At 34.6% G+C, this 14309-nt stretch overlaps 1 protein-coding gene across 2 annotated transcripts in view; it reads left to right on the top strand.

Moving 5' to 3' along the window:
• The window catches only part of MKLN1 (muskelin 1), a 230532-nt gene that overhangs the window by 109961 nt on the left and 106262 nt on the right, over positions 1-14309 (top strand). For both annotated transcript variants that reach the window (XM_051962233.1, XM_051962232.1), the window contains exon 8: positions 1250-1315. In XM_051962233.1, the coding sequence (XP_051818193.1) occupies positions 1250-1315 (66 nt within the window). The remainder of the gene's footprint in view (positions 1-1249; positions 1316-14309) is intronic.

Genomic DNA, 14309 nt, shown 5'->3' with positions numbered 1-14309 from the left:
TAGCCCAGATTGAAGTTCCTCAGTGATTTAGTAGACTGTCTTCATGAGTTCTAGAGGTTGAAGAAAAAATTACCTGTCAATCCACTTTAAGACCTCACAAAATATCCTTTCTGTTAGCTTAGGTTTGAGAATCCAGGGGCATCTTCACACCAGAATGAGGCAACTGTCTGTGACTTCATTTGAAAACTAATCAAATCAAACATAGTCTTTAAATTGGTGGTAGAGTGAAATAAAATGAACAGTGAATTTTTTTGCCACCAAATTAAGGTATTATTGAAAATTTTAAAGCACAATAACAGTGACCCTTATCCAAATTAAAATCTGAGACTCTCAAGGTAAAAAGCAAAAAAAGGTTTTATTATGATTTTGCAAGAAAGGGCAACTCTCAGCAGCTAAGATGTTGTCAGTAAACGAGTGTAATGCACAAATTGCAAAACACAAGATTATATAGACCCTAACACAGAAGACCCTACCCCACCTCTGAGTTTTTCTCCCATTATCTGGGGGAGTCTAGGCTTATACTCTTTAGAAAACTATCACAGAAACAAAATACTAGTAAATAACAAGCTCTTTACATCAAGTACTTAAATGCTAATTAAAACTGGGGAAATAGGAGGGGAAATGTTCATCTAAGACAGTTAAACACCTGCAGCTTTATGGCTGTATCTCAACTTGTTATTGCAAAGTCTCAAGTCACAATTAGGGCATAGGTTGAAGCCACATTCTTATGAGAGGTCTCCACTCATTTTATATCATTCACTTATCTTTATAATAGCTTGGTTTTAGTTGTTACTATACTATGTTCTGAAAAGTTTAAAACTTGCTTATTTCACCTTGTTTTATTCCCTTAAAAAAAATCTATACAACCCAATTATATACAGTCCATAGACAGTGAGAGATCATTATAATTGCATTATATTTTTCCTTTTATTTGGACTGGAGAATTTGGCCAAAGTTTTTTGGGGGGCTGCTTTTGTATCTGAAGTATCATAGAATGCTTTTCAATAAATAGAAAATGGCCTCTAATGACAATAATGTTTTGAAAGTAGATTGAACAGTGAATCTCAAGGTAATGCAGTTTTATGTTGATTGGTTTACACACTGCTCATTTTTAGAATGCTTCTAAGGGAACAGTATGGGGCAATTTCCATAAAGTATTGTTTGCACCTGCCTATAAAGAGAACCCTTTTGTTTTTTAAAAATCAAGTGAAAGGATTTTCCAATTGTTGATACATGTTTATCATCCTAGGAGATGGAGAAGATAGCAGACCAGGAATGAGAGGTGGACACCAAATGGTTATCGATGTTCAGACAGGTAAGCATTATTTCTGATAGGAAATTTTTATTAAAAGTCAGTTAACTTCAGTGTGTTAATTTCCTTTTTTTTTTTTTTTTTTTTTTGCTGAGATAATTGGAGTTAAGTGACTTGCCCAGGGTCACACAGCTAGGAAGTGTTAAGTGTCTGAGGCCAGAATTAAATTCAGGTCCTCCTGACTTTAGGGCTGGTGCTCTATCCACTGTACCACCTAGCTGCCCCAATAATTTCCTTTTAAGTGTGACTATGCTTTTTACCAGGATGCATGGGTATTGTGGACGATACCTAATTGAGAACTAAAGAGGGAACTTACAGATTATTTGAAGCAGTTATAAAAATAAGCATTGGCATATGACTTAAATGAAATTTACTGTGTGGTATTTTATCTTGTTTCTATTTTTTGGTTGGGTTTTCATGTATTTTTGATATGATTATGTGGCTTTTAGCCCAGTAAGCTGGGAATTATTAGAATGAGGGCATTGGATCAAGGGATATAAATAAATATGTAAGATACAGATTTGGTGGCCCAAGTTTATTTGCAAGCATACTTCATATTGTTATTATTATTTTGGCATTGAAGAGGTTTGTACTCAGGATGTATACTTATGTTTCTTCAACCTATTTTAATGAAAGTAGATTAAAGTCTATAATATTTTAGTGGTTCAAAATTAAAATACAGTTTGATATTACCATCTGGAAAAGGAAAAATACCAAACACATAGAATAATGGTATTTTATTATTTGAGTTTTGAAAAATCTCATCTTGGTACCTAGATGGCCTATAGTCAAGGTGTGTGTGTGTGTGTGTGTGTGTGTGTGTGTGTGTGAGAGAGAGAGAGAGAGAGAGAGACAGAGAGAGACAGAGAGAGAGAGAATATATTACTGAATTTAGGTATTCAATTAATCTTTGTCATCACTTTTTGAAACTTTCTGAAACTTTCTGCCAGGTTAGGAAAAGAATAGCTAGCACTTACATAGTCCTTTAACATTTTCAAAGTTATCTCATTTTGATCTTGCCCAATCCTGAAGGGAAGGTGACATCATTATCTTTATTTTACAGATGAGCAAATTGAAGTCGACTTTCTTAGGGCCACACACATCTAGTCAGGATCTAATGCTACATTTGAACACAGGTCTTGGGTTCTACTCCCTATACCACCTAGCATAAGATCATATTGAATATTTGAGTTTTGGGATCTTTATTTCTAGTCAAATTAAAAAAAAAAAACGAATTAAATTTTTACTTTTAAAATTATGGTCCAAATTTTTGGATCATATTTTTTTGTATCAAGTGCTGTATTTGTTTTGTGGGATGTCATAAATATGACTGAGGACATGTACATAAACCTAAATCATAGAAACACATCATCTAATAACTTCTAATAGCCAGGTGCATGTGCAGGAGAGGTAAAAAGAAAGAAGCTCAGCAACTCCATATCACTATGCCTAGATTGCTTCACCATTACTAGGAACATTACTTGGCCATTTTTCCTCAACCATCATATGTGCTTCTAATATTGGCCATTTTCAAAGACAAATCAGTGTAGGATGGCAGGTGGTATAGTGCATGGACTGCTGGACTTGGAATCAAGAATACTTAAACTACTAGCTATGTGTTCCAAATGAAATCTCATCTTTTACTGGAAACTTTTCTCAACGTTTCTTAAATCTAATGCCTTTTCTGTTGTTTCCTATTTTTCTTCTATATACATTAGAATCAGGAACTCTTGGCAGAGGGGAGTGATACACATAGTATAAACTTAGTCTTTGATTAAATTGGTCTGGAACTGTGATTGAGAATTTGTTATGTTGGACCCTTAATATACATATATTTTGTTAAATTAACAGGGACAACTTGCCCAAAATATAGTCTGGAATTTGGGATTCTGGATTATTAAAATGCCTGATATCTAATTCCTGGTGTCTCCTGACACTTGATTTTGTATGGTACTTCCATAATCTGTTTCTAAGAGGAGAAAAAATAGATTTTAGGCTTCCACAAAATCTTGAGCCAAGTGATTGTTTGACTTTTACTAGTTTAGAAGTTGACAGAAATGTTAAGTATTTTATCTATAAAATTCCATCATTTCTTTTTCCCTTTCAGCATCTTACTCTGGTTTAATGCTCTTTTCTGGCTGCTAAAGGCCCATTTAAAAAAAATAATAATAAAACTTTTTATTTTCAAAGCATATGCATGGATAATTTTCAACATTCACCCTTGCAAAACCTTGTGTTCCAAATTTTTTCCCTTTCTTCCCCCATTCTTTCCCCTAGACAGCAAGTAATCCAATATATGTTAAATGTAGTTCTTTACATATTTCCACAATAATCATGCCGCACAAGAAAAATCAGATCAAAAAGGAAAAAAAAAAATGAGAAAGAAAACAAAATGCAAGCAAATAACTAAGAGTGAAAATATTATGTTGTGATCCACACTGAGTTCCCATAGTCATCTCTCTGGGTGTAGATGGTTCTCTTTATCACAAGATCATTGGAACTGGCCTCAATCATCTCATTATTGAGAAAAACTATGTCTGTTAGAATTGATCATTTTATAATATTGCTGTTGTTGTATACAATGATCTCCTGGTTCTGCTCATTTCACTAAACGTCAGTTCATGTAAGTCTCTCTAGGCCTCTCTGAAATCATCCTGCTGGTCATTTTTTACAGAACAATAATATTCCATAACATTCATACACTGTAACTTATTCAGCCATTCTCCAGCTGATGGGCATCCACTCAGTTTCTAGTTTCTGCCACAAACATTTTTGCACATGTGGATCCCTTTCCCTCCTTTAAGGTCTCTTTGAGATATAATCCCAGCAGAGACATTGTTGGGTCAAAGGGTATGCACAGTTTGGTAACCCTTTGGGCGTAGTTCAGAATTGTTTTCCAGAATAGTTGAATCCATTCACAGTTCCACTAACAATTCATCAGTGTCAGTTTTCCCACATCCCCTCCAACATTTATCATTATTTTTTCCTGTCATCTTAGCCAATCTGACAGATGTGTAGTGGTAGCTCAGAGATGTCTTAGTTTGCATTTCTCTGACCAACAGTGATTTAGAGCACCTTTTCATATGACTAGAGATGGTTTCAATTTCTTCAGCTGAAAATTGCTCATATCCTTTATGAATTTATCAGTTATCAATTGGAGGATGGTTTGAATTTTTATAAATTTGAGTCAGTTCTTTTATGTATATTAGTAAATGAGATAAAGGTCCAATTTTAGGGGATACTTTGGGGCTGCCTCTTCTTTGAGTCTAGATGTTTATGGCTCATAATAGTTTTTCCTTCCAGATAACATTTTATTTTAACAAATAAGTGAATTTCAGATACCTTGGAAATATCTTTTCCTTCCTCATAGGAAATTGCTTCAAGTTCAAGTCCATATTTTGAAATGATAAGTTTCTTTTTCCACTTGCATCCTAAAATATACTTCAATGTATTTTTTTTCTTTTCTTCCATTTTGAATTTTTTTAGAGAGAGTTGGCTAATAGAATTGGTATGGATTGAACAGAGAGAAACTGTTTTGTTATAGTAGAATGTGATAATCAAAACTGTTTTATGGCTAGCCTTTAAAGGGTTCAAACAATTAAAAGTATGATATTTTTGAAGTAACTTGTAATTGTGAAAATTAGCTATATGGATCCATAGACTCAGTGAAATAATACTGAATTTATGTATTACTCTTTGAAGATTAAAAAGCACTAGCCTTGTGTTGCCCACAGATAAACTTTGTTATTGGGAGGGTTTAAAGTTGGCAAATGAAACCCCTTACATGGATATTAAAGGGATGACATAAGGATTTTTGGTCTGCAAGCCAAATTCTTTTATCCTTTTCATGGGGTTTAAAGGCAGCTATTTAAGAAGGGTCACTATATGAATCCAATTTGTGTTGCAGTTTAAAAGTTTTTTTTCTGGGATATACGATTCAGGAAGAAATTGCGAGGCTATTTATTAGTTCTAGTATACATCTGAACAGCTACAATCTCTTTAATTTGTATAACTATTGTATAACTATTCTGGCCTTCGTCTTAATCTTTTTGGCATTCCAGCCCAAAACAGCAGTGTTTCTGACTGTTCCCTGAAAACTGTGTGGATACTGGTTTGTTTATTTTTTAGAAAGGTTGTGCACATTGAGTTGCTGTCTGTGTTTTGGAGGGAATGGTGTAGAGTTGTGAGAACAGTTTGAGGCTGTACTCAGACTTGAATCTCAGTCTTTGGTAAATAGATTGTATTAATAGATATATTTTTATTTTTTGATTTTTTGGGGGGGAGGAAAGCAGTAGGGAATTCATTTTTATGCTCTCATATTCTTTGAACTTTAAACTTTGCAATGGTCTTTAGCTTTCCCTTTTTACTTTTATATCAGATACATGCTTGGAAGAATTCTGTGGTTATTTTTGACTCTGAATTGGTTTTGGTCTTGAATTAAATAATGTTTTATAGCTTTTTGTTATTTTGGAGGACAGCATCTGGTGCTTCCTCTATTTAATTTGGCTTAAGATCAGAACCAAAAGGAATTCTAATTTTTTTTCCTCTAAAAGTTCTTTTATTGCTGGCCTGGAAAGGAGTTGAAAAGAGCATTTATCTTATTAAAATATGAGATACATACACACACAAGAGCCTTCCAGTGTTCAACCATTTTGTCTTAATTTCAGGTTCATCTTGGTTCTAACCAAAAGAGTAGATAAATCCTTACAATCTTATATTTATTATAGCTGGCATTTTGGTGCAGTACAAAGAGCACCAGACTCAGAAATAGACCTATCTGTGTTCAGGTTTCTGACACTTATTTGCTAGATGCTTTACTATGAGCAAGTCAGATGAGAAAGCATGAAGATAATATTTGTAGTGTCAATTCATTGGGTTGTTGTGAGGAAAATACTTTATTAGAATTTAAAGCAAATATAAATGTAAATTGTTGTTAATAACAAGAATGTAAGAGTCTGTGCGGCATACCCTTAAGATAGTGTTAGAGGGAAAGTGCTAAAGAAATTTTTTAAAATATATTCAGATTATTTCACCTAAAACGTTTAACTTATTTTTAGGGAAATTTAGGGAAATTTTATTAACTTTTTCTCATCCAGGAAGATTACAAATTAAAGAACGGTAGTGATTTGATCAAGTGGCTGTTCGAATTCTAAAGTTGGGACTCATTTTTTGGCCGAGTATTTTGTCACATGAGTTTTTAGGTTTCTCAGCCAAGGAAGTGTTTAATAAGCTAACTGCTTTCTAAGTGGAAACATGTCTAGTGACTTTTTTTTTTAAGTTTTTATCATTTGTATTCTTAATTTCTAAAATAAAATATTTCAGATGCTCATAGAGTCATAGATCTGTTGTTGAAAAAAGCCTCAGAGGTACTCTTTGTCATTTACAGAGGTGAAAATCCAGTGAAGTTTGGTGACTTGCTCCAAATACACAGGTAGTCAATTCCCTCAAGACAACATTTGAAGCAGTTCTGTAGATAGTCTTAAATTCCACTTTTATATTTGTTACATCCTGAAAAAATATTTGCTATTACTTTCCTCTTTTTTTTAGACACTGACAAAAGCTGAATTAGTAAATCATTAAATTAAGGAAGCAAGAAGTGTAAAATTTATTGGGCAAATAAGTAAATCCTTGAGAACCAAGAATCTCCTGTGTTATGATGACTATTGGGAAGACTTATCTTGCTTTTACTGAAGTGAGATTATAAACAGTCTTGTTAGCTAAAAATGAATTTTAAATGGGCAACCATTTTTCTTCAGTTTGTTTTTTCCTATGTTAACTTTACTATTTCCTTTTCCACTTTTTGTATAGAAATTTGAATTTAGTGTGACTTTTAGAAAGGAAGGAAAGCCGCAAGAAAATTTTTTAAACTAAAGTTTATTTTTTTAAAAAATCCAAGAAAAGTGGGGATGATTGTACCATTGTCTTTTACTGGTGTAAAGAGTAATGGTTTTAGGGCAGCTAGATGGTGCAGTGCTCATACTTTTGAAAATTTAGAGTTAAATAAATACCAATTTATTTGAAATTATTCAACATTTTAAATAACAGCTGCTTCCCAATTGTTCCCAAACATCCTCTTGTGTGTTTTTCCTGTTTATATTACTTATTGATAGTTTTTTAACCTACAATAGTAGTTTCAGATTGATACAATTCTAAGAATGGAGAACCTGTAAAGAAAAACTCATCATTTCATGGATTTTCCTTTTAGTTTTTGTTTTGTTTTGTTTTTTTTAACATTTCTTATGAAGTTTTGTTGGAGTAAATTATCCAAGGGGAATCCAAACCTCAGTAGGATGATGATTAGGAAATAATGTGTTATTCTATTCATTTTGCATGTCTGTCAGATTTGTTTATTATAATTCCTATAGCCTGTCCCTTTACCCTTACATTATTTGTATCTGGTGATATGTAGGGTCTAGTAGGAAAGCAAAAAAAGCAGTGTTCAGACTTTTACTATGAAAAAGAATAATTTTTTTTACATATGAAAAGTATGCTATTAGCTATTTAAATGTCTATTGCACCATGTAGTTTTTTGTGAGATTTCCGTAGGAATTTAGAATGTACAGTTAGAAGCTTTTTATTTCATTTTCTTGGAGAATAAGTTTTAGTGTTCTGGTAAAACCCTACTATTACAAAAGCAGCCACGAGGGATTTTAAAAATTCACTTTGGAAACTGTTTGTTGGCTCTTTTTAGTAATTAAGAGAAAGTGGTGTTCACTGTCTTTCTGATGGCACTGTGTATGTTTACTAGAGTTATCTTATAGAGTCTTTTAAAAGATAAAGAATTTGAAGGGAACATGGGAGTTAAGCTCCTATATTACAAATGTCTTTGTATCTCTGCTTTTCTGTAGCTATGTGTTGCATAAGAAATATTTGAAGCATGCATTTGTGCCTTTCATCTGATTACTCAGAATTAAGGAATTTCTGGGCAACAGACTTATTAATTTAAAGACCTTTTTGGTAAACTTCAATGGTTCTCAGTTACTGCCAAAATAAAAAAATATATATTAAAAAAACTTCATTTAACTTTTATAGTGCTTCATAAATTGGTTCCCTCCTACCTTTCCAGTCTTATTATATCTTTTCCCCTTTCCATTTATTCTTTGATGCAGCAACCCTGACTTCTTTGCAATTCCTCAAAAAAGATACTCTTTCTTATTGGATGTTTTCACTGGCCATCCCTCCCCCAGGGCTGGAATTCAGTCTTTTATCTCTGCATTCTTCCTTCACCTGATTTCCAGTCTCAGCTAAAATCTCACTTTCTTCTATCAGCTTTCCTGGTGTCCCTGTTTCATCTCTATATAATTGTTTTCACATTATCTTCCCCATTAGATATGAAATATTTGAGAGCAGGGATTGTTTCTGCCTTTCTTTGTCTCCCCAAAGATTAGCATAAGTGTCTGGCAGTGTCTGGCACACAATAGATGTTTAACAAATGTTTATTGACTTGACCTGAAACAGACACAAAGATAAAAATACTTCTTATCTTCAGGTTGGTAGCTTTCTCTCGGGGATGGTGTTCAGGGCAGCATGTACACACACAAGAAAATAGAGAAGACTTACAAAATCATTTCAAGAGGTATTAGCACTTGGGGAGATTGTTATATACCTTTATTATGGGCTGGTATTGAGCTGAGGTTTGGGGGGGGATCTGTGAACACTCTAAGAAAGGGAAGTAAAAAGAGAGTGAGTTGTCTGGTTATATAAAAGTTATGTCATTCCAAAACTAACTGAGGAAAATCCTTTAGAAGACGAAGATAACAGCAGTAATAAGGCTAGGGGCACAGCATTGCAAGGAACTTCTTGAACAGAGAAGTAACAGGATCAGACCTCATGCAGGAGAGAAGAGTGATTAAATGCAGGGAAGCAATCATGGTTGTGTAGTGAGAGATTGTGAGAGCCTCAAATAGTAATGGTTGTGTGGGTTGAAAGAAGAAGAAATACAGACTTGGGAGAGTCAAGGATGTTTCTTAAGGTTGCTGACTTGGGTGACTGGAAGGATGGTGATACCCCTGAAAAAAAGAGGGAAATTCAGAAAAGGGGTGAGTTTAAGGGGAAAGGTAATGAATTATGAATTGGCATTGGAGATGCCTGTAGAATATCCAATTGGAAATGCCATAGTTACTTTAAAAAAGTTTAAATACCAATTATATATCTGGTCTGTGCTAAGTGCTAAGGATACAAGGAAGGGTAAAAGATAGTCTCTGCTCGCAAGGAAACACCACATGAAAAAAAAGCTGAAAAGTCATGGTTGGGAGGAAGGTGGGGGCTAGGAGGAATAAGATGAAATCTATGAGGGCAGCAGGGTAAAAAAGGATCTGAGAGGAGTTTTCCACTGCGCACCTTTCACCAGTTGGTGATATAAAACTTGGCTCTTGCGTGAAAGACTGAACCTGGATATAAGACATAAGAAATATTATTTGAATGCATGGAGATTATGAGTTCATCAAGAAAGTGTGTAGAAAGAACATAGAGCCCATGACAGAGTTTTAGCATGTACATAGGGCATCACATGCATGATGATCACGCAATGAAGACTTCAAAAGAATAGTCAGATAGGAAGAAAACTAAAAGAAAGCACTGTAACAATCTCCCTCCTTGCCCTCCCAAAAAGAAAGAGTATCCAGGTAGACAGGGATTGTCAGCTACATCAGATGCTACAGAGAGGAGGAAAAAAATGAATGAGGATTGAAAAAAGGCCTTCAAATTTGTCAGTTAAACAGCTCATTTGCACAGAGCAGCTTTAGTTAAATAAGGCAGTCAAAAACTAGATTGGAGAAGGGTTTCATAGGAGAGAAAAGTGAAAGTTATGAAAATGAGCAGCTTTTTCTAAGCTTTTGTGAAAAGAGAAAACTATATATAGAGCAATAGCTTTAGGAGGCAACAGGGTCTAGTGAGAGTCTTTAAAGGTAGGAAAGATTTGAGTGCTTTTAGGCCTCAAGGAAACAAGTCAGTTGCTGGATCATCTGAGGTCTTTATGGTTTCTATTTTCAAACTTATCAGTGATTGTTACCCCATTAATGTGATTTAAAGTCTTAATTGCTTGATCTTCAAATTCAATCCAAATTCCATTCATTGTCAAGATAACCTGAGGGCAAAGAGTCTAATGAAGTAAGTGGAAAATGGGTATATTTCATGACTTGTATCCCTCTCTCCCAAACCCTTCCAAAAGCCAAAGAATTAAGATTGTTATAATAAATGCTAGGAAGGCAATTTGGTGTATTGGATGGAGAACTGAGGTCTTGTAATCCAGAAAAACTATGTTCAAATAAACCCTGTACTTCTTAGCTGTATGATCCTCAGTGAGTTATTTAATCTCTTCATTCTATAGTTAATCAATAAAATTAGAAGTTTACCCTCTATCCTTAAACTAAATGCTATATTCACTGTACTTTTAGTCTAAAAAGGAATTTTGCTTTTTCTTTAATTCCCAAATTAGTATTAAGTAATCTTTCCAAAGTAGATGAAGAAACTTAGTGCCAAAGAAATTAAGTGATTTAACCTTAGTCACACAAGGCAGGAGTAGCAGAGGGACTACAAATCTAGTAAATAATTATTTTCTTTTAACAATATTACTTTACATTTGGAGTTATGCCCAAAGGGCTAAAATTGTGAATATCCTTTGATCCAGCAGTGTCTTTACTGAATCTATATCCCAAAGAGATCATTAAAAAAGGGAAAGTAAACCACATGTGCAAAAAAGTAGCAGCCCTTTTTGTAGTGACAAGAAACTGGAAACTGAGTGGATGCCCATCAGCTGGAGAATGGCTGAATAAGTTATGGTATGTGAATATAATGGAATATTATTGTTTTGTAAGAAATAATGAGTAGGCTGATTTTCAGTAAAAAGATTTACATGAACTGAAGCTGAGTGAAGTGAATAGAAACAAGAGAACATTGTATACAGTAACAGCAAAATTATATGATGATCAACTGTGATGGACCTAGCTGTCTTATGATTCAAGACAGTTCCAATAGACTTGTGATGGAGAGTGCCATCCATATCCAGAGAGGACTATGAAGACTGAATGTGGATCAGAGCATATTATTTTCATCTTTTGTTGTTGTTTGTTTACTTATTTTCTTTCTCTCTTTTCCCCCTTTTGATCTGATTTTTCTGTGCAGCATAATAAATGTAGAAATATGTTGAGAAGAATTGCACTTATTTAATCTATATTGGATTACTTCCTATCCAAGGGAGGGAAGAAGGGAAGGGAAGGAGAAAAATGTGGAACCCAGGATTTTGCAAGGGTGAAGTGAAAATTATTTTTGCATGTATATTAAAAAATAAAAAGCTGTTATTATTCAAAAAAACCCACACAAATAATTACTTTAATGAGAAGCAGAACTGCCTTCTCAGGTGTGTTACTGTGCTAGCTAACCGGACTTTTCTTGACAATCATTGAATGATCTTAATTCATATTTCTTGCTACAAATAATAGAGTAGATGAGTTGCTGTAATTTCAGAAATGAAATGACAGTATGCCAACTTGTAGAGTATTATGTACTTAAAATTAAGCCAATAAGAGCATAATTTATCTTCAAATTGCAGAATCTGCAGGCACAGTTGTAGTTTGAACCTTTGAGTCACTTTATGATGGTATAAAGAGTATATAGACTAGAAAGTACAGTTGCCTTGAAATTTCTAAGATTTTTTTCTTTTTTGGGGGGGAATAACATGTTTAGGTTAGTAATAAGCAAATAGTCTCCTTTGATCCACATTCAGTCTCCATAGTTCTCTCTCTGAATGTGGATGGCACTTTCCATCACTTGAAAAGAGCCAGGTCCATCAGAGTTGATCGTCATATAATCTTGTTGTTACTGTATACAATGTTCTCTTGGTTCTGCTTACTTCACCCAACATCAGTTTGTATTCTTTCCAGCCTTTTCTGGAATCAGCTTGTTCATTATTTCTTATAGAACAGTAATATTCCATTATATTCACATATCATAACTTATTCAGCTATTTCCCAACTGAGGGGCATCCACTCAGTTTCCAGTTCCTTTCCATTAAAAAAGAATGGCTACAAATATTTCTGGACTTTTGGATCCCTTTCCCTCCTTTAAGATCTCTTTGGGATATAGACCCAGTAAATGGCACTGCTTGATCAAAGGGTATGCAGTTTTATGGCCCTGGGGCATAGTTCCAAGTTGCTCTCTAGAATGATTGGATCATTTCACAGCTCTATCGTTTTTTGGTCTAAGTAATGGTTTAATCTTGATCTGAGCTAGAACCCAATTTTAAATTTAATTTTTATATATTTATTGAAGTGTTGGGCATAGATTGTTATAATGGCTTTTTAATTTTTCCACCTTTGTTTATAGTCTTTTCCACTTCTTTATATCATATATACTTTATATCATTCACATTGCAATTCTGATCACAGTGCTCCTTATCTCAAAAGCCTTCAGCATATGTTTATTGTGTATGGAATAAAGTATAAATGCTTAGTCAGAGTTCCTGCCCTACATACTTTGGCCCTTCCCTCCCTTTCTAGTTTTATCTTCTCCCCTCATTCTGCATACACTTCTTCCTGAGTTTTGATAACATTGTTTTCCTCTGGATTTTTTCCTTCCTATCCTTACATTCTTGACCAATCTCTTATGTTAGAGCATCATCTATATTCTTTGAAATATCAGTGTGTCCCAATGTTTATTCTGGTTCTCATTCTCTATACCCTCTTTCACTGATCTAATAAGCTTCTGTGAGTTAATGTATTTGTATACAGATTTTCTAAATCTCTATATCTAATTTCAATTTGAATGTCCTATAGTCTTCCTTTAGACATATCCAAAACAATTCATCTTATTTAAAAATACACCTTCTCCAAACTTTTGTTTTCTATTGAGGTATCACCATCACCCAGGTTTGCAGCATTAATATTATCTTATTCTTCCTTCTCTGTAACTCATTTCACCCTTCTCCCTTGGGTTGCTGTGGTAGCTGCATGGTTGGAACATTGGCTTTCAGTTTCCTCTTTCAGATTCAGTGTCCCTATAGTCACCAGCGTGACCTGAAGCACAAACCTGTCTGTGTCATATCTATGCTCAAAAACTTTTGGCAATGCCCTTTTGGCTTCTGGGATAAAACATAGGCTCCTAAAAGCCCTGCACCATCTGGTTCAGCCTACTTGTTCATGTTTATTTCACACCTCTTCCTGATTTTTTTTTTTTTAAATAACTTTTTATTGACAGAACCCATGCCAGGGTAATTTTTTTACAACATTATCCCTTGCACTCACTTGTGTTCCGATTTTTCCCCTCCCCCAGATGGCAAGCAGTCCTATACATGTTAAATATGCCACAGTATATCCTAGATACAATATAGGTGTGCAGGACCGGACAGTTCTCTTGTTGTACAGGAACAATTATATTCAGAAGGTAAAAAATAACCTGGGAAGAAAACCAAAAATGCAAACAGTTTGCATTCGTTTCCCAATGTTCTTTCTTTGGGTGTAGCTGTTTCTGTCCATCCTTGATCAATTGAAACTGAGTTAGATTTTCTCTTTGTCAAAGAAATCCACTTCCATCAGAATTGATCATCATATAGTGTCGTTGTTGAAGTGTATAATGATCTGGTTCTGCTCATTTCACTCAGCATCAGTTCATGTAGGTCTCTCCAAGCCTCTCTGAAATCATCCTGCTGGTTATTTCTTACAGAACAATAATATTCTATAACATTCATATACCACAATTTACCCAACCATTCTCCAATTAATGGGCATCCATTCATTTTCCAGCTTCTAGCCACTACAAACTGGGCTGCCACAAACATTTTGGCACATACAGGTCCCTTTCCCTTCTTTACTATCTCTTCGGGGTATAAGCCCAGTAGAAACACTGCTGGATCAAAGGGTACGCACAGTTTGATAACTTTTTGAGCATAGTTCCAGATCGCTCTCCAGAACGGTTGGATTTGTTCACAACTCCACCAACAAGGGGATGCGGGAAAACGGGGGCACTGATGCATTGTTGGTGGAGTTGTGAACGAATCCAGCCG

The sequence above is a fragment of the Antechinus flavipes genome, chromosome 5 (assembly GCF_016432865.1).
Source record: "Antechinus flavipes isolate AdamAnt ecotype Samford, QLD, Australia chromosome 5, AdamAnt_v2, whole genome shotgun sequence".
In the NCBI taxonomy this organism is placed as follows: domain Eukaryota; kingdom Metazoa; phylum Chordata; class Mammalia; order Dasyuromorphia; family Dasyuridae; genus Antechinus; species Antechinus flavipes.
Note: the sequence above shows the minus strand (reverse complement) of the source record. Positions and strands in the feature narration are given on the sequence as shown.